Source organism: Danio rerio, chromosome 17, assembly GCF_049306965.1.
Source record: "Danio rerio strain Tuebingen ecotype United States chromosome 17, GRCz12tu, whole genome shotgun sequence".
In the NCBI taxonomy this organism is placed as follows: domain Eukaryota; kingdom Metazoa; phylum Chordata; class Actinopteri; order Cypriniformes; family Danionidae; genus Danio; species Danio rerio.
The window spans coordinates 45,347,501-45,373,993 of NC_133192.1; the positions used below are offsets into that span (position 1 = coordinate 45,347,501).

The 26,493-nt window shown below is 34.3% G+C and overlaps 1 protein-coding gene across 2 annotated transcripts in view; it reads left to right on the top strand.

Moving 5' to 3' along the window:
• The window catches only part of kiz (kizuna centrosomal protein), a 54,531-nt gene extending 28,375 nt beyond the window's left edge, over positions 1-26,156 (top strand). The window contains 7 exon segments of one of the 2 annotated variants that reach the window (NM_001098390.1): positions 689-839; positions 7,431-7,596; positions 8,132-8,194; positions 9,567-9,653; positions 11,642-11,699; positions 22,393-22,436; positions 24,433-24,809. In NM_001098390.1, the coding sequence (NP_001091860.1) occupies positions 689-839; positions 7,431-7,596; positions 8,132-8,194; positions 9,567-9,653; positions 11,642-11,699; positions 22,393-22,436; positions 24,433-24,536 (673 nt within the window). In that variant the 3' untranslated portion in view covers positions 24,537-24,809. 2 annotated transcript variants of the gene reach the window in all.
• The last annotated feature ends 337 nt before the right edge of the window (positions 26,157-26,493 follow it).

Below are 26,493 nucleotides of genomic sequence, written 5' to 3' on the forward strand. Positions count from 1 at the left end.
ATAGTTTGATACAGAAAAATACTAAATATACACACACTGGCCACTTTGGCCACTACACACGTTGAACCTTGAGGCGGATGAGCTACAGCAGCAGAAGACCACACCGGGTGCCACTCCTGTCAGCCAAGAACAGAAAATTAAGGCTACAATTCACACAGGATCACCAAAATTGGACAATAGAAGATTGGAAAAATGTTGCCTGGTCTAATGAGTCTCGATTTCTGCTGTGACATTCGGATAGGAAGGTCAAAATTTGGCATCAACAACATGAAGCATGGATCCATCCTGCCTTGTATTAACTGTTCAGGCTGGTGGTGATGGTGTAATGGAGTGGGGGATATTTTCTCGGTATACTTTGGGCCCATTAGTGCCAATTGAGCATCGTGTTAATGCCATAGCCTACCTTAGTATTGTTGCTGACCATGTCCATCCCTTCATGACCACAGTGTACCCATCTTCTGATGGCTACAACCAGCAGAATAATGCACAATGTCATAAACTACAAATCAACTCAGACTGGTTTCTTGAACATGACAATGAGTTTACTGTACTCAAATGTCCTCCACAGTTACCAGAACTCAAATCTGATGTTTTTTTATTTTTTATTTTTGAAGATTCGTTGGCCAGTGTAGATGTAATGCAAAAAAAAAAAAGTCACATAAATGTGTGTTAAATTTGTGTGTCCTAGATTGTGTCTGTCAGCTGAAAGTGCTGTGCTGTGGGACTGCTGTTTTACACACATGGTTCAGCTTCAGAAACAGAAACTCCTCAGCACTGACCACATCATCCAGCTCTTCACTCCACTCCTGCTGCCAGCCGACGCCACCTACACTGACAAGGTACCACTCTTACCTACCTCTCAACATCCACTGAACCTCTGTAAAGATGTTTTGTTTAATACAAAAAAAAATACTGCAGGAAGGACTAAAATATATGATTCATTTATTGATTCTGCATTATATGAGTGGATTCCCTATTGATAAAATAAAGTTCTAAACACTAGTTCGTTATTTGTTTACCTGAATTGAGCACCTTTCATTTTTTTTATAAATTAAATTGTCATGACGATGTGTAACCTCAGTCTAAAGCCATAAACACACTAGTGTTGTCAAACATTTCTTATACACTAAAATATTTATCTTGCTTTTGTTTATCTATACTGGCTTTGGTAACTTGCAATCTCTCTTTTCACCAGTGAACACACCGATTCAATTCATTAAATAAGACAGCAGCAAATTGTTTTTGTTTTTTCTTTTAATCTCTAAAATTTATGTCATGTCACTCAAATTTATTCATAAGTTTTAAATGAAAAAAAAAAAAAGTTTGAAAACATATTTGTGTTGTGCTTGATGTTGATAGTGTAATGTAGTATTTAAAGTGCAGAATTCAGTTTTGAAAATTAAATCAACATTGAGAATTCAAGATATTTCTGCAAACAGTTCAGCGCAAACAAATAAAGCACTATGGTAAACGAAAACGCATAGTGCCATGTATATGCATTGATTAAAACTATGATTATATGTGAAATAAATTGCTAAAAATTGATTAATAAAAAAATAAATTAATTAATAAAAAAAATTATATATATATATATATATATATATATATATATATATATATATATATATATATATATACTATTATTATTAATAATAATATATATATAATATCATTATTGTTATTATTAATAATATTATATTATTATTATTATTATTATTATTATTATTATTATTATTATTATTATTATTATTAATAATAATAATAATAATAATAACAATAATAATACACTAAACATAAATATGGATTGTGGTGATGGCCAAAGATTTTGAAACAATTTATAAATATATTAAAAAATAAATTATATATATATATAAAAATATGTATATATTAATATACACACACACATACACACACAGTTAAAGTCTGAATTATTAGCCCCCCCCCCCCCCCCCCCCACCTTTAATTTTGTTCCCCAATTGATGTTTAATGAAGAGAAGATTTTTTTAACACATTTCTAAACATATTAGTTTTAATAACTCATTTCTAATAAGTGATTTATTTTAAGTGATTTATTTTATCTTTTATTTATTTTATATTTTTCAAGACACTTCTATACAGCTTAAAGTGACATTTAAAGGCTTAACTAGGTTAATTATGTTAACTATGCAGGTTAGGGTAATTAGGCAAGTCACTGTATAATGATGGTTTGTTCTGTAGGCCGTCGGAAAAAAATATAGCTTAAAGGGGCTAATAATTTTGTCCTTAAAATGGTGTTTAAAAAATTTAAAACTGCTTTTATTCTAGCCAAAATAAAACAAATAAGACTTTCTCCAGAAAAAATAAATATATTATCAGACATACTGTGAAAATTTCATTGCTCTGCTAAACATCATTTGGGAAATATTTAAAAAAGAACAAAAAAAATCAAAGGGGGGCTAATAATTCTGATTTCAACTTTATATATACAGTTCTTAATATACAGTTATATGTACAATTATTTTTCTTATTTTACAAGTATTTCCCAAATAAGGTTTAACAGAGCAAGGAAATTGTCACAGTATGTCTGATAATTGTTGACTATTTGCCAAGTTTCCTTTCATTTTAGTGCCGTGTTTTTCTGACCACAGTCTGCAGGCATCTTCAGACATTTGTAATAACAATGCCTTGTGGGCGTGGTCGCATTAAAAGTAATGAGATCAAACTAAGAAACTAGACATAGCATTGGTTTTGTACTGATTACTTTATCAAACAATGTTTGTTTTAACATGCATAGCTGCATTTAAAAGTAGACACTTTAAGCTTTCTATAGATACATGTCTCATATGTGTGCGTTTTGTTTTCGTGAAGTTTCAGCGCATTTTACTGACACGCTTCTAAAAGCAGTTCACGGAGAGAGAAAAGAGAGATTGCCCACACTGTTTTCCTTATTTTGCAAAAGCACACACGTTTGTTGTTGTTGTGAGTGTACACAACAAAAAGTAGACACATAACAGATTCGATTGATGTATTGATGCTATCTGTACGATCAAAACTGTAAGCGTAATATAGATGCATTGTACAGTGTATTTCATGTAGGCCTATGTATTTTATTCTTTTTATATATGACATTTTATTATGGTGGTATTTAATGAACAGTATTTTGGGGGGGGGGGGGTTACAGGTTGATGGTTGATTTTTGGTTAACGAACGCCAGTTGTTGTTAAAAAATATATTCAAAATGGACAACAAAATTATTTTGGGGTAAAGTATTTGCCCGGTCCAGTGTGCTATTTTACTGTACCACTGGGGAGTAGAGGATGTTTGCAGCATGAACCAGTACAGAATAATGACGTGTGTCGATGATAACAGGTCCCCTTTAAAGCTTCAGTTGTTTATTCTAGTATCCATAAAACCTTTTTTTTATGTTTGCAGTGTTCTATATAGAGGTGTTATTATCCTCAACAATGAAGTACTTATGAGAAAGGAATATCTGTTGAATAGTATGCACCTGGCCTAGTAAAATGACCTCATCTTATAAATGTATATAGGCTTTTATAAAAGGTCTTTCCTAGTGCCAGCTCCATAAATTCCAGCTTTTTAAATTTCTCTACTTTTTTAATGAGGTCATGGGGGTGGTGATGCTGTCCTGTTGCTATGAGTCTGTGTCACGTGGCATTTGACTTGTAATAATAATCTATTGCTAAGATATATATTTGACATCTGACCTTCGTTCCTTGTCATTATTTTTGAGGGTTTCCTTGGTTTCCGGGAGAAAATATCTGATTTAGTACTCATGTACTGATGATATGGATTGTTTTGGTACTTGTGGTTTAAATGTGGTTTAATTTATGCTGTATATCTGTTATTTTCAGCTTGATACAGAGAAAGCTAAGCTCTGGATCTGACCGGTAGATGAACACTCATAATCCAGTTGTGTGTCTGAGGTTTAATTGATCTACCATAATCATTGCTATGTGAAATTGCAGCATTTTTTGAGCTAAGAGCTTTATAAAATATATAAAGTTTTTAAGTCACTTTTAACTTTTGTAGTTTATTGTTTGTGGTTTTTATCCCTCTGATTTGATATACCTTTTATGTGAAAAGTTTGGTCATTATTATTGTGATTTAATTGTAACTTTTTTGATAATAGTCTGTATTATATAATAGATTTGTAAAATGTAAATACATAGTAAACTGTATTAACCTGGAATTAAAAAAAGAATGTATGTGTATATATATATATATACAGTTGATGTCAGAATTATTAGCCCCCCTGAATTATTAGACCCCCTATTTATTTTTTCACCAATTTCTATTTAATGGAGAGATTTTTCCAACCCATTTCTAAACATAATAGTTTTAATAACTCATTTATAATAACTGGTTTATTTTATGTTTGCCATGATGACAGTAAATAATATTTTGCTAGATATTTTTCAAGACACTTCTATACAGCTCAAAGTGACATTCAAAGGCTTGACTAGGTTAATTAGGTTAACTAGGCTGGTTAGAGTAATTAGGCAAATTACTGTATAACGATGGTTTGTTCTGTAGACAATCAGAAAAAAAATAACTTAAAGGGGCTAATAATTTTGACCTTAAAAGTTTTTTTAATGAAATTAAAGATTTCGTCTAGCCAATAAAACAAATAAAACTTTCTCCAGAAGAAAAAATATTATATATAATATTATATAATATTATATTATATATATATATATATATATATATATATATATATATATATATAAACATAATATTTCCTTGCTCTGTTAAACATAATTTGGGAATATTTTAAAAAATATTCAAAAGAGGGCTAATAATTCTGTCTTTCACTGTAAGTATATGTATATTAGTGGTGGGCCGTTATTGACCTTATCGTGCTGCTTTAACGCGAGACTCTTATCGCACGATAAAAAAAAATATTGCCGTTAACCTAATCAATGTTTGACACACCGTCAGGGCTCTGTGAACTTGGCTTTGCGAAGCAGCATTTTCTGTATGTACGTACATCAAAGGCAAGTATAAAATTGCTGTTTGGACCTTACTGTATGTAAGCCTACAGTTCAAAATTCATGTTTAACTAAATAAGCAGTTAGTAAACACAAGTACATCTTATTGAACATAATTTATTTTCATCACCAATTATCTTAGTAAAGGTGACGTGATGTCATAGTAGGTAGTGTTGTCGCCTCACAGAGAGAAGGTCACTGGGTCGAGCCTCGACTGGGTTTGTTTGCGTTTCTGTGTGAAGCTTGCATGTTCTCCCTGCATTTGCGTGGGTTTCCTCCGGGTGCTCCGGTTTCCCCCACAGTCCAAAGGCATGCAATACAGGTATATTAGGTAAGCTAAATTGTCCGTAGTGTATGAGTCTGAATGAGTGTGTATGGATGTTTCCCAGAGATAGGTTGCAGCTGGAAGGGCATCTGCTGCATAAAAAAAATGTGCTGGATAAGTTGGCAGTTCATACCACTGTGGCGACCTCAGATTAAGAAAGGGACTAAGCCGAAAAGAAAATGAATAAATGAATTATCATAGTAGAACAGTTTCTCAAGCAGTTTGTGATGCATTTTTAAAACAGTACATGAGCCCCTGGTCTAATGCACCACCTTGCTTGAGAAACCCGACTCAAATTATTTGGGTAGCACACATATTCCTTCGGCAGAATTCAAATGAGCCATTTTAATCTAGATTAATAAAAAAAAACCTATGCCTATGTTATATATACATAAATATATATAATTCATTCATTTTCTTGTCGGCTTAGTCCCTTTATTAATCCGGGGTCGCCACAGCGGAATAAACCACCAACTTATCCAGCACGTTTCTATGCAGCGGATGCCCTTCCAGCGGATGCCCTTCCAACCCATCTCTGGGAAACATCCACACACTCAACCATACACACACTCATACACTACAGACAATTAAGCCTACCCAATTCACCTGTACTGCATGTCTTTGGACTATGGGGAAAACCGGAGCACCGGGAGAAAACCCACGCAATTATTACAGTTAAAGTAACTAGGTTAAATTTGATTTAAATAAATAACTAAAATATTAATTTAATATTTTGGGTGTTTTTTTTTTGTTGTTTTTTGTTTTTTGTGCGTTTGGGCAAGTTTTGGACTGCTTTTGGGCTAGAAAAAGTCAGCTATATTTAGCAACACTGACCACATTTACACAAATCTTAGTGACAATAATAGTGGAAATGGTTAAAGTAATTTTTTAAGCATTTCAAAGTTATTTTTGGCAGCACGGTGGCTCAGTGGTTAGCACTGTCGCCTCATAGCAAAACGGTCACTGGTTCGAGTCCTGGCTGGGCCAGTCGGCATTTCTGTGTGAAGTTTGCATGTTCTACCCATGTTGGTGTGGGTTTTCTCCAGTTGCTCTGGTTCAAAGACTACAGAATACACAAGACATGCCACTCGTATATTTTGAATGGGGAAAAGTGTAACGGTCAATATCCTGCATGAAGCTCACCCTACTAGTACAGGAGCCAATCATCGATGGTTATAGACTGACGTTTCTCCAGGGGCAAAAGCTCAGGCCAGATGTGTGCTTTTACAATAGTTCGGTGGTCAATAAATGCACTTCACTAAATGCTTCACTGTCATAAAAAATATATCCGAATAAAGCTTGAAATATTTGCTTTTAAATAAACCAAGTGCACTTAAAATCTTTTTTGTAATCTGTTTGAAACAAGCGTAAGGTACAATCTGTCCTATTAAAAGCACGTCACATGACAGCAACTACTCAAACACCACAAACTTGTAAACACTGAGTCGCTGTCATTTCTGGAGGAGATTTACCATCAAGACCAAGTTGTGGACTACATCAGAAGACCAACTAAATCAGACAATCTTTATTCAGAGGATAGTAATGTGTAGAACGGCCATAAATGAAGGTGGTGTTGTGATCTTGTTCATTTCGAGTGTGCTGCCGCAACATGAAAATATTCAGATTTTGTTTGATTTAGACGTTTAGAAACACAACTTAAGAGACAGAAGTTGTTTAATTTTATTGGTGGTTCCAAATGTGTTATGTAATCGTAAGTTTGGCAAACAGTTTTGGAGAATTAGATGTTTACCCATTATGACAGAATGCCTGAGCATACTGCCCGAGAGGTGTTTCAAAGATGGCCGTCGAGTGAAATGACTTGCTTAAAGGGACTCCCCCTGAGTCCAAAGACATGCAGTATAGGTGAATTGGATTAGCTAAATTTGCCGTAGTCTATAAGTGTGTGAATGTAAGAATGTATGGGTGTTTCCCAGTAATGAGTTGCAGCTGGAAGGGCATCCGCCGCATAAACATTTACTGGAATAGTTGGCGGTTCATTCCTCTGTGCGATCCTTGATAAATAAGGGACAAAGCCGAAGGAAATTTTTGAAAATTTCTGTTTTTGATTGGTTCAACCCTGGCATCTGAATTGAGGGTATGTTGTCTCTATCATTCAGGCAGGAAAGCTGTTGAAGAGACTTCTGACCTACAAATCTGAGACCCATTATCCATCAAAAAGTGAATCGTCGTCATCTTCCAGTTTGCCTTCTCTTCTAAACGACAGTGTAGAGATCAAGCCCGCCAGGCCTTCCGGAACAAATGCTCAAACTGGCGAAGAACAAGGTAATACGGCTATTTGACTTTTCAGATTAAGCTGGCATCCCCAAATTTGACTTGTCGCATATTTCTGTTTTAACGCATTCAAATGAGTATTCTGTAATCCACATATCGTCGAGCAGTTTAAATACACACAAGCGTTGAGAGCTGTGCTCAGTCAGACAGAACAGATCAATGAGAAAAAGTGAGAGGGACGCACCAAAAACCAGGCAAAACGCATTAATGGCTGAATTTCAGAGCTAAAGCATGGACACATCAGCTCGGTGGCTCTGTTCTGATGAAGGAAGAGGGGACCTCGAGTACTCGCAGGATGCCAGAGCTCTGACCCTCATGAGAATACACTTTTGCTCAAATCTCATTTCTGACAAAGCCAGCCAGCCTTCATTCTCCCTTTAAACCTTTCTCAATCAGTCCTGCTGTTCAGATTCAAAAAGCCCCCCCTCACCCCTCCCCAGATCTCTCTCTTTCTTTCTTTTCTCCTCCGTCTCACTCTTCCAGCATCTCTCTGAGCTGCGCTTTCCTTCTCTTTTCTTTGTTTCAGAAATTCAAAGTGCTGAAGAGGACAGTGCCGACCAAAGCCCAGTGGAAAGTATTCCTATTAGAGGTAAAAAGGCAGATCGAAGAAGCGCCCATTCGGGAGTTCTTCTGTGCCTGTTTTGTCTTTCTCCTCACGCAGTAGATAATGGGGCTCCCTTTTTTTCCCAACTGGGGAGCTGTGAAAGGATGATCAAGGTGAATCAGAGGTCAAAGTCCCACCTGAAGAGTGGAACTGTTCGTCTAATTATCGGCAGCCAAAACAAACCCGTCTCTTTTCTTCTGCCCTAGGTACGGCTGAAACTGAGATTCTCAGAGCGCATAATGCGGAGGTTTAATTGTCCGCCGGCCGGGTTGGGGGTGCCGCACAAGATCTGTCATTGGTTCTCATTATCTGCTAAACAATGCCAGCCAGAGGCAGACTTAAAAAGACTGGATGTCAAGGCATCCTTTGAAAAGCCTCGGGTAGCAAGTCCCAGCGCCAGCTCAGAAATGTAAAACTATCCATTATTCCACTTGGCTATTTGATTTCAAACTGTGCCTTTCATGCGCAGGGCTAGCCCAAGAGCGCCACGGAGAGAGAAGTCCAGCTTCTCAGTGCAACTAATCAAAGGCATTATGGTAGTGGAAAACCGCCTCTGCTGTCCCTGGCTGCTTATGAGCTGTTTACAGGCAGCTAATGAAGACGGCGTCGAGTTCTGTTGCCTTTCGTATTACATCACTTCGCTATCATCAGCGGTGGCCACGTCTGAACCGTTGGCCTTGCACCATCTACATCCGCGTTGCGTTGCGTTGCGCTGCGTTGGTAAAGCCAAGCGCCGAGCACAATGCTGTTTTATGTATATGGCAAACAAAAAAGGGATCCTTTAGATGCATGCCTATATTTTGCAGTCATTACGCTGGGAGAAACAAACTAAAAATAAGGTGTTTGTTGCAGCCGTACGACAAATATCAGGATAACGAGATGCTGGAATGCATTTTGTCTTTGGGGGCATAACCACTTTGCAGTTAGTTTTTCTGTTCACTTTCGTCATTTAAAATTGACACGCTTTTTTTTTTTCTCTCACAAGCCATGCCTTTTTATTTTTATCTGTGCTCATTTTCAAAAAGTATTTTAAGCTTGAATGCTTGCTAGTTAAATATCTCAATTTCCAAAGCATGTAAAACATGAAAGACTGTATTTTAAATGGAATCCTATAAGACAGCGCAGCGACACAAGGCTTTTTTTTTTTTTTTTTGAGACGGCAGGCTGTTTGTGTGTGTCTGAATTAAATCAATAGTTTAGTGCGGGCTCACTCTGTTTTTAACCTCTTTGCTCATCAGAGGCCTTAAAGAGCTGATGTTGGTTCATCAAATATTAGGGAGCTGGAAAGTTGGAAGTCGGGGTCTTTAGCAAATATTTGACTAGCTGCTTATTTTTTACTTTCTCTTTTTTTCTATAGAGACCAAAGCATATCAGCTGCTTAAACAATCTGTGGCACAAGAGAGGCACTGGAGTGACTCGGAGGAGGAGGTTTCAGAGCCACCAGGTAACGGGACATTATGCAAAGTGTGACAAAATGCTTCATGTGTGTCTGCAAAATATAAAAATGTTTTATTTAAAATAAAAGGCTTTGGTCATATATATTTATTTTTTTTATATTTTTTAATATTTTCCAAATGATGTTTAACAGAGCAAAGAAGTTTTCACAGTATGTCTGATAATATTTTCTTTCTACTGGAGAAAGTTTTATTTGTTTTATTTCGGCTTGAATAAAAATTAGTTTACATTTTTTGGTCACACTTTACAATAAGGTTTATTAGTTAATGTTAATTAATGCATTTACTAACGGGAACTAACAATGAACAATACATGTACTACTGTATTTGTTCATGTTAGTTAACGTTAGTTAATAAAAATACAGTAGTTCATTGTTAGTTAATATTAACTCATGGTGCATTAACTAATGTTATTAAGCATTGACTTGGATGTTTATAATGCATTAGTAAATGTTCAATTATGATTAATAAATGCTGTAAATGTGTTGGTCATAATTAGTTCATGTTAGTAAATGCATTAACTTAAGATCCTTATTGTAAAGTGTAACCAATTTTTAAAAACATTTTAAGATCAAAATTATCATTAGTTATCAAAAGCTAAAGAACAAACCATCGTTATACAATAGCTTACCTAATTACCCTATCCTGCCTAGTTAACCTAATTAACCTAGTCAAGCCTTTAAATGACACTTTAAGCTTAATATAAGTGTCTTGAAAAATATCTAGTCAAATATATATTGTCATCATGACAAAGATAAAATAAATCAGTTATTAGAAACGAGTTATTAAAACTATTATATTTAGAAATGTGTTTAAAAAACATCTCCCTGTTAAATAAAAAAAATAAATGCTAATATTTCAGGGGGGTTAATAATTCTGACTTCAACTGTTTTATTATTGTTAAATAAGAATATAATAAATAATGAATCTATCACCATACTATATTTATTATATAATTTTGAATTATATACACTATTTTGTGTCAGTAGGGTTTTTAAATGTTTTAAAATAAGCTTATCGTGCTTAGGCCTTTCACAATAATCAATATATCGACATATCGCACAACACATGGACAAGACGCATCATTATTGATGCAATATTTATTTCGCCCATACATAAAAACCAATTCTAGCAAAATTTAAACTGATCGTGCAACATCTCTCTAATAGAGGCATCCATGTCAGTATGGTTAAAAAACTCTATAGTATTTAGTTTAAATTAAATATTCTTGAGAATAAAATATGTTGTGTTCTTTGGAAGAGTGAACATCCATTGCGATCATATTACATTGTCTTTCTGGCAATATATAATGAGTGGCATAAAATGGTTGTTTATCGCGATGTATTTTAGTGCAATATATCATAAAATAAAATAGAAAAAAAATAGATAGATTTCGTGACAGGTCTAATCCTGCTTATCAAGGCTGCATTTATTTAATCAAAAATACAGTACAAATTGTAAAATTGTGAAATGTTATTGCACTATAAAATAACTGTTCATTTTATATTTATTAATTATATATATATTATTATTAATAGTAATAGTAATAAAAGCAATAAAGACTGGAGTAATAATTTAAGTTGAAACTACATACTATAAGAAAGCAGTTATTTAAATTTTTTATAAATATTTAAACATTTTTGGACATTTAAAAAAAGCCACCTTGATGAACAGAATATTTTCTTTTAAAAAATCATGAAAAAAAAAAAAAACTGACCGCAAACTGGTAGTGTAATTATTGTAAAACTTAATAACACTCTTTTTGCAGGAGAATTTGTTTCAAGCTGTATGTAAATAATATATATTTTTTGCATTAAACTCTTCTTTATCTGTTCACCTTTTTGCGCGTTTACTATTATATAAACATCAGGATTATGCAAATTAATATCACATGCCTATTATGCCTTTTAATATTGGAGTGTAACCGTGTTCCCTTGCCTTTCTCTTTTTGATTTAACGATTCATTGGTTATCCAAAGATGCCCACAAACTGGAGAAGCCTGAGGTACAGCAGGATATTTTAACACAAAACAACCGGTATGTACTGACGAAATGTTATGCATTTAAAAAAGAAATCCATTTGTCCTGTTTTAATAAAAACACCAATGCGCATCTGTCCTTGAAACACTCTTAGCATCATTAACACAAGTTCATGTGGGAGGCATCAGTCAAGCTGTATTTTTATTCCGAGCTTCCTCTCTCATCACTGGCATTATTTGATTGCTTGGGTAAATCAGGACTTATGACTGATGAAAAAGGATCTTGAGGGGACAATGTTTAGTTTTTTTTTAGTTCACACAATCAGCTAAGACACACAGCCCTCCCAGCGGTTGCCTCTCCTTTCGTGAATCCATTAGGCCAGGTAATGGATGGGTAAACCTCGTGAAGAGTAATCGGCTCTGATTTTCACATGCTTTTGCGAGCATCACGCTGACACAAGGGTCGAAAGTCTCCCTCTCTGTCTCTCTGTCTTTTTTTTTTTTTTTTGGCTCTTACTTCTGCCCAGTCTTTATGCCCACTCTTTGACCGCCTCCCCTTGCTCTCTCTCTCAGCTAGTTTACACTATTTGCAGACGAAAGGGTATAATGATGGCACTCTGACAGAGCTCTCTGATGGATGCCACAGTCTGCCCAATGAATGGCCTCATTAATAAACATAAGCCTGCGTCTGCAGTGCGAGATGCTTTTGGATCATCCCAGAACCTCACAGTCACACAGAGAACCCTGCCGGAGACCCTCTGTCAGGTTAGAGGTTGTTTAAAGCTCAGAGCAAAGACGATGGAGCTTTTGCTTCGCTTTCAGGTGAAACATTTTCCCCGCCCGTGTTGAAGAATTCCTCTTGCCAGTCACTTCTTGCGCTTTATTGCCTCTACAAGTACCCTGCACTCGAGCAGCAGTAGAAACACTACATGTGCTGTTCCCCGTCCTCTCTCCTCTCGCGCTCTCTCTTCTCCGTCACTTACTGCTGTCAGTCTGTCACTGAGCCGATGGGCACATTAAAGGACCTGCCGCTTCCCTCCGCAACCACAAAATATCGCATAGCGAAATAAAATAAATCAAGTGGCGTAATTATGATTTTTTTGCGCTTAAGCCTGGACGTAGCTGAAGAATCGCAGTTTAAAGCAGGCGCTTTGGTGCAAAAAATGCATTTATGGGCCTTTGTGCGCCTCCTCATTATGTGTTGGGGCTGATTCATTAAGTAATTGGTTTGCAGTTGTTTACATGAGTATTAAGGCCCCCTATTCAGCAGTCTTTGAGAGATACATTGTGCAAATGTTGCATGTTATGAATGCCCAATGAGAGGCGGGGGGCCAGGCCTATTGGCCAAACACCGTGCTGGGCTGAAAGGACCAGAGAAAAGCATCAGGCGCTGCTTTGCATAGCAATGACTTGCCCATAATAAGCTTTCCAGAATAAATGCATGCAGTCCATACAAGATGCAAAGAGATACTCTTAACACATTTATGTGTGTTCATTTCACTATTATAGCACTGAAGAGAATTGGGGTCTTTCATATCCACCCCCGTTTTCTCTTTTTTTTTTTTTTTTTTTGATTCCCTTCTCTGCACTCTCCTCTTGCCAGCGTGCCATTTTTTATTGCTAAATACTTTTATGGAACACAGTGTTTTATTGTATTCTAATTCCGAGGCTGTGCGGCCGGCATTTGTTCCGCCTGTGTGTGCTGCAGTGATTCAGGACGAGAGAGCTGGAGTAAGCAGCTGCACTCCATGTAAAGACCTCTTGTTCCTGCGCTTTGTTTAAGGCTGCATGCCACAGCTTCCTCCTCTTCAGCCGCTATTGTGTCCTGTGCTACTGCCGGCATGTAGCGCAGATCTCGCTGCGTCCCCGCTCATATGCTTTATAAAAAAAGAACAGGTCAGGTGTAATCATCATCAACAATATTTCATCCATTTTTAAGATACTAATTGGGAAACAGCAGCAGGATTTGATGTATTATTCATCATTTTTATAGGACGGTTCACTCAAAAATGAAATGTACTAATTATTTATTTACCCTCAAAGTGTTTGCAAACCTTTATTTTGTTGTTGGTGTTGTCGAACTCATAATATATATATATATATATATATATATATATATATATATATATATATATATATATATATATATAGTATCATTATAGTTTGTTTTAATAAATGTTTTACAATTTGATTTAAATTCTTTGTTAAATTATGATTATTATGATTATTATTATTATTTTTGTGTGCAGTGTTATTATAATTTATTTTAATTCTATATGGTTTCAGTTCACTTTTACTTTAGTTTTAGAAATGAAATAAGTTTGCAATACATATTTTGTTTTCAGAGTTTTTTATTATTCAGAAACTTTTTTACTATTATTATTGTTTGGATTTTAGCAAACTAATCTAAAACCTGCTGCTGGTGGAGCCTGTTTTTTTTGTGTTGTCTGGCAGTGAATGAATGTGTGGGCTTGCTGGTGTAAAGAGGTTGGCGGTAGCCAGTGGGGGTCACTCTCTTTCTTTGTGCCTCTCTCTGCTTTGTCCACCAAAAAAAAAAAAAACTAAATATTTTCTGTTCACATAACAAACATTCATTAATACACTCAGACCAAAAATATGTTTCCTAAATTTCCTAAAATATTTCCATACAGAAAGATTTAAGAGTAAATGCAGTGACCCCATTCCCTTGGGGTGGTTTTAAAGAGCAGCATGTTCTCGTGTAGTTCTAGTTGATAACCAGCTGAGGGCAGTCGTATTTAGTCCAGCTTGAGCTCCTACGTGACAGGGGCGGCCGGTGAGCTGTAGAGGGCGCTCCCACTGCTGCCTGATGCACAGCTCTGATCACTGGTCAATCAGTGCTGTTGCGGGTCACTGAAGGGACCGGTGTAGGAGGCGCTACTGCTGCTTTGCGCAAACACTGATCCAAAGAGCAGAGGCTATTTGCATAGCTGTGGAGGCGTATAGATCTTCATATTCATATGCTATATCCTCGTTTCATATGTATATCCTTTTATACTCGAGAAACATACATTCGGTGTTGAAACCAATACTTGACAATATCAAGTTCAAGGGATAGTTCACTCAAAAATAAAGGTTTAATAGCTGTTTACTTAAACCTTTATGAGTTTTTTTATTCTGTTAAGGACAATATAAGACATTTTGAAAGAAGCTATCGGGTTACCGGTTTCTAGCTTGCTTTAATATATGTTCTTTTCTGTAAAACAGAAGAAAGAAGTCAAACAGGTTTTAAACAAATAACAGGAGAGTAAATGAGGACAGGATATTCAGTTTTGGGTGAACTATATTTATTTAAATTGTTTTAAAAAAAATCACTTTTATAATTGTATTTAAAACAATTTTGTGTGTGTGTTTAATAAATATTAAAAAAATGATTTTAAGTATGGCAATATGTGTGTTTATTTGACATTGCATTTTTTCTAACTTTATATCAACAAAACATATTCCATAAGGCAAATTATTTATATGACACACTTTTATGACAGCAAAAATTATACAGTATGTGATCACTAATTATAAAATTATAAAAATCACTTTATTAACAATTAATTCTGTTGTCGTTAAATAATATAAATAGCAACATTTTCTTTATAAAACAGATCATTTATTCAATATAACAAAAATAAATTAGAAACACTGAAGTAGTATTTTCTTTGATTGTACTGTAAATATCTGTCTTTCAAATGTGAATATTTTTATAAATATATTGCCACAATTATAAACATAATAAATTTACTTCATTTTGTGCAATTAATATATATGGCAGTATTTGTATGTTTATTTGACATGGCACTTTTTAAACCTTATGAACAAAACATATTTCTAAAAAAATATCACACAATTAGAAACACTAAGCAGCATTTTCTTTAAATGTACTAACTCTAAATATCTGCCTTTCAAATTAAACTAACTATTTTCCTCTATATTTTTAAATATACTGCCATGATTATATATATATAATCATAATTAATTTTTTCCTTTTCTACACTTATACATAAATATGTCAATATGTATCTCTTTTGCCTGACATGACACTTTTTGACTTGAACAAAACTTATTTCAAAAGGAAAAATATGGAGTAAATCTAGGGCCATATATACTTGCAAAATAAAAGAAAGTTTTGCAAACTAAAAATAAAGTATTGAGCAAAAAAATAATAATAAATGCAAATCTCAGAAAATTATGTTGAGAAATAAAATTAATTTTGCTAACAAAAATAAAAAACTGCAAAGAAAAAAATAAGTTTTAAGAAATAAGAATGAAATTTGCTTACAAAAAAAGAACTGCAAATAAAAATCAAGCAGTGCAAAAAAAATAAAAAATTAATAAATTGCATATATTCAACAGAGAGTTTGCAATGTTGTTTTTACTTTGCACGTTTACGACATGCCCAGACCTGCCTCTATTTACGCGTCATCACCTGGAAACACATTATCACTGAGGTGGTCTTGCAGCCCAGTAGGCCCAGGCCTGCCGTAAATGCCCAAGTTCCCTTGACTCCGCCCCATTGTCAAATCAGGGCCACAAAGTGAAACTCGCAAAATGAAAACATCATCGCAAACTTACGGTTGACTAAAAAGCAAATCAAAATAAGCATTGCAATTGACTGGACAGGTTTTGTAAAGGCATTGAAAAGTTTTGCTAATAGATATAGTTTTTTATTGCAAATATGTTATTTTTATTTTATTTTTGTTCCTTTTTTTGTTTGCAAATTGCACTTTTATTTCTCAAAACTTAATTTCCCTTTGCAGTTCTTTATTTTTGTTAGCAAAATAAATTTTTACTTCTCAAAAATGAATTTTCGCTCTGCAATTTTTGGAGATTTGCATTTTTTATTTTTTACTCAATACTTTATTCTTTGTTTGCAAAACTTTCTTTTATTTTGCAAGTAGATATGGCCATAGATTGACTGAAAAATATCGCTATGACTCGGGCTGCACAATATTGGAAAAATCTGATCTTGCTATATTTTGGTTTTTGCGCTATATATTGATATACAAAAATACTTTCGCCAGATGGCTTAAATAGCTCTGTTTGGGAAAAATCATTTATTTAGATTGATTGAGTTGATTTTGTAAATGTGTGAATCTGGTATTTTAAAAAAATGAACAAATTGCAAGCCAGAATAATTATAATAGAGCAATAAAAAAAGAAAACAGTGCTTTATGTTTCCAGAAAGTCAAACAATATTTAGGTACAGATATTTAATAATGAAATGTAACATAACACTGTATAGTTGTCATTGTATTAATAATTCAGTAAAATTATTCTTCATGACAGCATCAAATGCTGTACATTTTTGTGTCCAAATTCTTTAAAATCTCTTGAAATGCCTTTAAAAAACTTGCAAATAATTAGGTTTCACTCTGTTATGGTTATATGACTTCACAAATCTCAACTGTTGTACTGATCAACTATAATCCCTCAACATTGCATTTTTTTGTGATGTGACGGGTATTATAAAAAACACTTTCATAAAACAATTATTTTTTTGTGTTTGTGTTCTTGTTTAATTGTTTAATTATTATAACAAATAGTAAATCAGAAACACTAAGTAGTATTTTCTTTAAATGTACTGTCTTTTAAATCTGAACAATCCTTTTCCCTCTGTATATTTAAATATATTGCCATGATGTACGTATAAACATAATACATTTACTTCATTTTGCACACTTAACAAAATGTCAGCTTATTTGACATGACACTTTTTTGCTTCATGAACAAAACGTATTCCGAAGGGAAAAACACCACTGTGACGCACTTTCATCAACCACAATAGCAGAGCAATAATCGTACGTGATCACGGGTATTATGAAAATCACTTTGCCCAGACAACAAATGCAGACTAACCGCAGTCTATTTCCATGAAGCTCATTCCTGCATAGGATGCAGAGAGACGTCTTTTATTCATAGCTCAAATATCATAACAACAACCCACACACCCCATATATTAATGTATCAAATGCTGCCTAAAAACGCACAGGGCCACCTTTCATCAAATATCGCAAATACATCCAAATGCTCCAAACAATGCGGAACAGAGGCAGAACGGGAAAAGTAAACGTCGGAGCAGAGGGAAATAGAGAGAGAGATTGCCGTCAAAGCAGTAATTTGCATCATTTTACACATTACGTTCACCTCTGTGTATGAGAAGCTGCCAAACAGTGGCCAGCCTTGTCTTACATATTCAGATCCGTCGCCTCAATTAAGTGAACCTCAGTGCAAGATGAACTGGCATAAATGTTTATGGAAATGGAATATTAGATTGAAGGGTCAGTGGCATTCACAGCTCTCTATGGTAATAGTGTCTTGAAATCAGACTCGTCACTGTCTGAAGTGGCTCAGCTGATAGAGCTTTCCCATGCCTGGCAAGTTATAGAAAGGAATGGCCCTATTTACCCACCCAAACATGTATTTATTATCCAACTCATCATGAGTAAAGGGGGAAATTTGCTTTGTGTGGAAAGAGAAAGGCCTCTCATTGTCTCCGCTTTCAATTTAAAAAGAGAAAGGAAAATGGAAAATTAGAAGAATGATTCTTGGTTGTTAGTTTATTCCACTTTCCAGACTATTTAGTGTTTTCTTCAACTCCAGAAAGCGTTTTTAATCATAATCTTCTGTTTGATGTCCTTCACCAAACCTCAGTTGAAGGGTAAGTTTATAGATCAGACCAAACTTTTTCCGAATTTAATAACACACTGTAACACCCAACAGTTACTTTTATCAAATGAAATGAGTGTAGTTAATTTAAAATTTACTGAAAGTTAATTTTACTCATTTGAAAAGAGTTTTGAACTCAGTGTGGAAGGTAATGAGTTAATTAAAAACATTATTACTTCTAATTAAATGAAGTAAGTTCACAGTACTCGTATAGATAATTTTTTTAACTCAAATGGTTTGTAGCAATCAGTTTCCTCAAACGGTTTGAGTTGCCTTTACTTATTGGGTTTTACTGTACTTAAATTGCTTCATTTACTAAAATGTATTAAGTTCACAGTACTTATTAGGATTAGTTTTTCGAATTTAAATGGTTTTTTGCAATTGATTTCCTCAAATGGAGTGAGTTACCTTAACTTTTTGGGTTTTACAGTGTAACAATAATAATTAAAATCAAAAGAGTAAAAAAGATATAGCATTCATAATTGTTAAAAGCTCAGTGGTTAGCATTGTCATCTTACGTCAAGAAGGTCACTGGTTTGAGTCCCGGCTGAGTCAGTTGGCATTTCTGTGTAGAGTTTGTATGTTCTCCCCATGTTATAGGTGAACTGAATAAACTAAATTGGCTGTAGTGTGTGTGAATGAGTCTGTATGGGTGTTTTTCAGTACTGGAATATGCTGGAATAGTTGAAGGTTTATTATGCTGTGGCGACCTCTGAAATAGAGACTAAGCTAAAGGAAAATAAATAAATGAATGTATAGATTGATACTTTTATTCCAAAAATATGAATGCATTAAATTGATTAGAAGTAGCTTAAAAATGTTATGAAAGCTTTCTATTTAAAATCAGATTTCTTGAACTTCTGAAAAGAATCTACATGTTTACAAACATGCAAAGTAGCACATCTGCTAACATTGTTAATAATAATACCAAATGTGCAGCATGTATTAAGTAGTTCAACATTTACAAATGCAATATTACAATCTAAATCTAGACTTTTAATGTGAATTAACAATAAATAACAATGAATCACTGTAAATTAATTAACTAATACATTTACTTTTAGCATTTAGTTATTTGACAGACACTTTTGTCCAAAGTGACTTACAGTACAATCTTAAGAAATATTATTAAATATGGTAATGTATTGTTCATTGATTTTCATGTTAGTAAATACATTACCTTGAATTAACTAATGGAAGCTTATTGTAAGCTTTTTCTGATACACTGTGGAATGTATAAAAATGTAATAATTCAAAACATGCACTCTATTAATTTATGCTGAGCACTTGTATATTTATTGAGAATATATTAAACAGTTCTATTAAAGTTATATCCGTTTAAATACAGTGCTCAGCATATATAAGTACACCCCTCACAAATCTATTTTTTATATTTATTTTTAATAGGAAGCTATACAATATAATATTTGTGCATAAACATTAGTCAGTACTGCGGCCAAATCTAGAACTTATCCCAAAAAAACTAGTACACACAAATGTATGTTAAATATTAAACACAAATTTTAAAAAGGGAAAAATCAAGACAAGCAAAAAAAAAAAAAAAAAAAAAGTAGAAAATTTGGTTGAAATTTTATTGCTTGTAATTTTTATTTTTATTTTATTATTATTATTATTATTATTTTTGCAATATTTTACCTGAATTTAATTGTATTATCTTTTCATTTCTAAATATGTTTGGTGACTAAAATATTATTTTAATAAATATATCTGTTTAATAAATCTGTTTTGTTTAAATGCACAAAAACACATTGCCTATATTCACGGAGAAATTAATAAAAATATTTATTTTTAAAATGGGGTGTACTTAATTATGCTGAGCACTGTAAGAGCGTAATCCCTAAACATCTTTGGGAATAGAAAGATAAAACATTTAAATACGAATGAGGTGTTGCGAAAACCTGCAAAATTTTAACTGTTTTTATTTATGCTTCTTTCGATTTTTTTTTTTTTTTTTTTTTTAATTTTTTTTTTTTTTTTACCATTTATTAATTTTATTGAATATTTTTTGTGTGCTCATTTATTGCACTATGGTCTTAGAGGTGTTAGATTAGTTCCAGTCTTGGCTTTGCTACAGAGTAATCATCAACATTTTGTTACATGAAACAAACACTTTTTTGCATTATTCTTGTAAATCTTATCAAGTAAAACACTGTCTTATTTTAAAAAGGCTAACACTGAATGTAATTTAATACATAACCAGTGCTTGTGCATCACTCAGGGTTTGTTGGTAGCCATGACTGCCTGACTGATTTTTGTCAAAAGGCGGAGCTGGGACAAAATTTGATGCAGAAGGTAGCCACCTTGGAAAAACTGTGTTTATGTATGTATAAAAATACATAAAAGAGATATACAGAAAATACTTAGGAATTTAAAAGTAACGTTTTTATTATGACATTTGAGCCAACTTAATTTGAGTTTCCATGAATGCAGTGCTCATTTTCATATGATCAATTTAAAGCTTTATGAATCAAATTTGGCCGACGCAGTTTGTGGTGCTGTGGCCTCACAGCAAGAATGTCGCTAGTTCGAGCCTCGGCTAGGTTAGTTGGCATTTATGTGTGGAGTTTGCATGTTCTTCTCGTGTTAACCCCCGTGGGTTTCCTCCGGGTGCTCCAGATTCCCCCACACAAAGACATACTGTATAGGTGAATTGGGTAGGCTAAATTGTCCGTAGCGTATGAGTGTGAATGAGTGTGTATGCATGTTTCCCAGAGATGGGTTGCAGCTGGAAGGGCATCCACTGCGTAAAACATAAGCTGGGTAAGTTGGTGGTTCATTCCGCTGTGGTGACCCCCAGATAAATAAAGGGACTAAGCTGAAAAGAAAATGAATGAATAAATGAATCTAATTTGTGATATGTGCAGTCATTCAGTCTGTTTATTAACCAGCTGCTCACCAAATACATAAAAAAACAACTTATTTTAACTCAAAAATCCATCATTTTAAATGAAGATGTTGCTCAGTACGTCATTAATAGCCATTTTGAACAAGAAAACAACACTGTTACCAAATTCATCAACGTAATATTGATTAGTCTACTGTCTATTCTAAACTTTGCTGAAAACAAATTCATCCGGCAGTATCTGTTTCAGAAAGCTCTTTCATGGGCTTCATATCGGTCTTGACACTTAACCCAGGGAGCGAATGCATCTCTCTGCTACTTTTTGTGTCAGCCGACTGTAACTTTGATGCTCAGCGTTTCATAAGTTTGCAGTTGTATTCTTATGAAGCCAGAGGTGAGTTGTGTAACTTGTTCGCTTTGACCCTGATCATAGCATCTGCATACATTCATCAATAGATTATATGAAACACTGGAGCTTCTACAGAGATGCTCTGGAAACAAAAAAGCTAAGCTGAATTATATGAGAGCCAACCTAATTGAGTTCAACTACGTCTTTACAGCAGCTTTGGTCAGTGTCAAGGCTGAGTGCGTGTGACTGGATTTGGCGTAGGGTCGGCGCTGCTCGCATGAATGCACATACTATTGCCGTTTTATATATTCATCCAAATCCATCAAAGGGAAGCTAAATATTTTTACTCTTGCTCTCGGCATCTTTGAAAGTAGACAGAATCAATGATATAGATCTATGAAGATGTGGAGGGTGAAGATGAAGACATTGGCATTGTTGAGGTTTGAATAGACTGAGCTGATGTAAATGAAGAGTATCTCTAGCTCCTGCATATGCATCAGTGCTGATGAAAGGCTTGTCAGGGGTCGTGCATTTACATGGAGATATGAGTGATGCTATGGGAACCCGGCGGCCCTCGGAGAGCTCTCACCACCTCCTTCAGCGCCATTACTAAACAAGTCAAGGAAGTTTATTTGGCCACTTGCCCCATCTGAAAGGGGAAATCGTGCTCTTCAGGGTTTTGGGTTTGGTGCCTAATAAAGAAAAAACAACATTTTGGGAAGAGATGATGCTGTTTCAGGAGCACTCTTATTATACGGTTTCAACATTTTGATTGAGATTTTAGCTGTTTTTATTTGGGAAACATCATTGTGTGTAGAAAACTTGCAAATCTCACAATTTGATGTTTTTTGTTTCTCACAGGAAAAGTGTAAAGACGAAACCTTTCTCTGCTGTCCAATCAAAGGGTAAGAACACTTTTGAAAACTAAAGCATGGTTTTGAGACCGGTTGCTTTTAGCTTTTGTTTTTTGTACGTACAACTCGTCAAATGTATCTAGATATTTGGGGGAAGATGTCATGCTCAGCATGCTTATTTATTTGAAAAAAAAAAAAAGTCAAATTAAAATTTTTTTTCATGCTTGAATGTATTTTAAAATGTAGTTTAACATTGGTAAAGCTAGAATTTCATTGATGCTCAGTTTAAGATTCCAGAGTTTTGCTGAAATTGTGATTAATTTAATTAGTTGTAGTATTTTTCAGGATTTTTTGAAGAATTAAAAGTACAAAAGGAAAAAATGTATGCAATTGTATATGGTATTTGTAATATTTATAATATTTTTATTATACTTTATAATATTATATTTATCTTTAAAATCTTTTTTTTAAATAGAAGTGTATCATGGTTTCCTCAAAAAAAAAAAATGTAACTATTTTCAGCATCTGGTTTATAAGGATTGTGTGACACTGAAGATTAGGGTAATTATACAGAGAATTCAAATTTGCCATTAGAGAAAAATAGTAATTGAATTTAATATAAAAATAGATCTATAAATTATTTTACTGTATTTTTGTTCAAATACACTCACTATATATATATATATATATATATATATATATATATATATATATATATATATATATATATATATATATATATTACTTGTTTAAATTACATTAAAATAAGCTGAAACAACACAATTCTTGAGATTTCATTGGGCCAACTTAATTTTTTATGTTCAATCCACAAAAATTTGTTAAAAGTGTTAACTTAATCGATTTGTGTTGGGACAACATGAATTAATTTTGTGGAACCCTGCATTTTATGCAGTGTTAGGATTGTATCTTTAGATTTTAGCCCAGCTTTTAACTCAATTTGGATAGATATTCTTCTGCAAAGATTACTTGATATACAAGTGATTATTAGTATCTTAATTAGTGGATTAAATATTTCCTTTTAAATCGTACTTAATGAGTAGTTGTTAACGTTATGGGGTTTAAAACAATTATTGTAAATAAATGAGTTACACAAGGAAGCATTTTATCACACGTTTTGTGATAATACACTTTTTTTCTCTATACACAAAATAACTTAAGATTCAGGATTTAGCTTCTAAGTTATTTAAATATGCAGATGATATGACACTTGTTGACTAAAACAGGAACTGAGGGAGATACTTTGTACTATAGTAATATAAATTTGCTTCAAAACTGGTGTAAGAGTAGTTCACTGGAGATGAATTTGAACAAAACCAAGGAGATGATAATTAGCAGAAATAAGTTGAAACCTCTGGTCCTCGGAGGACATGAAATATTCTGGAGATGGTATACAAGAACTCGGTTAAAAGTGTTGTGCATTTTAATATGTTGCCAATTAAGGAAAAGCAAAAATTGTGTCGAGTTGTAAAAATTGCCAGTGCAATTGTAGGTAAAGTGCAAAGACAACCTAATTAAATGTATTCAATGAGAATTAAAGAGAAAGCACATCATTATTGAAGATGGTTCTCTTTTAAATGTAAAATTTTAGCTCTTGCCATCAAAAACACAAATGTGTATCAAATGTCCTTTGTGCCGACTACCAGAATTTTAAATACTGGGTTTTAAGTAGGTATAGTGTTGTAATTGACTTTTTAATGTGATTTATGGGATACCATTAAACATATTGTGTTGCCTGTTTATCTGTGATATGTGTAATGTAAACGCTGATATGGTTGTGTGTTAAAGCCAAAGATAAATTTCCACTTTTATTTTAAAAAGTAAAATAACCATTGGTAGACTAACATAAACATAACATTTCTAATGTCATAGATATTTACTTACATGTTGTTGATCTTTTTGCTCTGAATTGTTTAAACTTAATTTATTTTGTCAACGTGAATTACATTTAGATCATGTTGATGGGCTACCTCATCACTGGCCCCATCACCGTTACAGAATACTAACGCTGGTATATTTTCCCTTGCAGCATTTTGGGGAGAATCTGACGACAGCAATTCTGAGATCGAAATGGCCTTGCGTCCTCAGTCCTACAACACCAGCAGCCATGACTTTGACGATTTTTACGACTGATGCTTCTCTTTGCTTGAGTTCACAGCGTGGTGCATTTTTTTAATGAGCAGTTAATTTGTTTGAAAGAGATGCCTTTATGCAAGCGCAAAACAAACAGAAATCTTCACTCCGGAATGAGTGCGACATTCCATGAAAACAAAAAGAGCCATCCTCTTTATTGTGGCCAAAGACTGTGAAGGGTTTTCAAAACATGTTGGTGTTAACCCTGCTTGAATCTCTTTAGCTGAACAACACTTGGGCCTGGTTGAAATAGATTAAACTTGGTTTTTAAAGTGATTCCTTTGCACTGTGCTGAATATTACGCATTTCAGCCGCTGCAGGTATCTGGCGGTGAGTTGGAGTGGAATGCTCTGAGTCAACTCCTATGAAAAGCCAGTGCACAATGGCCACTCCGCATGCTGCTGAAACACCTCTGAACTCCCTCAAGTGGCCGTGGCCCATTTAGGAGGACAAAATGCGTTGTGCTCATCTCAATATAGAAACAAATGCTCTCTGTGTAAAAAAGCCTTTTCGTCAGCTCAGCGCGACACAGCGTGTCTCCGACGATAGTCCACTTCACCGTTCTCCTGGCTTTCGAAATACGCTTTTGCTATATTCTTGCTCTCTCTCTCTCTGGTTGCTTTTTATACATATGATTTCTGTTACCATACTTTAACAATAAACGCATGCGAGCGCGTCACATTTTAAGTTCTCTGTTAATTCGCCCCTCTAATGGCTATTTTTAGACTCAACACGATAGTTAAAATTACGGGTAATTATGATTAGGCATTGAAAAGAGCACTGATCAAACACAGCGATATCATTACAGTAATAACGGTTGTTGTTTTTTTTGTCCCCAAACAGCCAATCAGAGATAACTACTCTAACCCTTTTTTCTAATGGACCTGAAAATAACATCGCAAACTAAAATTGCCGTGCACAGATTTGCCCATTTTGTGTATTCATAGGCATTGGTAATCTGCATGGGATCGTCATTTTGTCTGTGACTCCTGGTTCATCATTGCGCTGGTATATTTAACATGCTCGGAGGCATGTTATCCTGTAATGACACAGAACCTGCAGCGTTCTATCCATCAGTATGATTCCATTAGTTCGCTTTTAAGTAAGTTTATGAGGCCGAACCTGCGAGAGGACGACTGCGCACTCATTAGCTGTAATGGCTACAGCCAGCCTTGACCCGCACGAGTCCAAATGTGCCTGCATAATTTGGAGATTGCTAAAAAGCTCCCCTCATATAATATCTGTGTTAAGGATCATGTCAACAGATACTTGTGTGATGGGAGGAAAGCCGTGTAAGAGAGTTTCATTGTAACAACGCCATAAACACTTTTTAAAGGAACCGTCTTAACATCGTAAAAAACGAGTCAAACTTTCAAATGATGTCATGTCAAAGCAGAGCAAAAGTGTTTTGTCTCAAAGTAGTCCATGCAGAGATTTCTTTCCTGCGAAAATAAGCATGCATGAATGTCTCCCAGCAGGGAAGGTCATTAAAGCATTCACGTTCAGGCACATTCTCAATTTAAATCATCTGTCTGAAGCTAATAGTGGATCTTGCCTGATTTCAAGGCTCACTTTGGGCGGCAAATCCATTCATTTAACAAATAAAATGAGTCAATTCTGCATGTTTAAGTCTTTCCTTATTTTATGGAGAAAGCCTGTGTGATTATCCAGCTATTAACAGAGCTGTGCTTGGTGTGTATGTGTGTGTGTGTCTATGTAATTATGTACATTTTAAAGACATGTAGACAGTAGATCTGCTTGAGAAAACTGCTTGTTTTTGGCCGAATGACAAAATGTTGTATAATTATATATTTTAGATTAGATTAGATTCAGCTTTATTATCGTGCAGAATACAAGCATAGAGCCAATGAAATGCAGTTAGCATCTAACCTGAAGTGGGTTCATTTCTAACCTGAAATTAAGTGTTAATATAAAATATTGGTGGATTATAGAAACA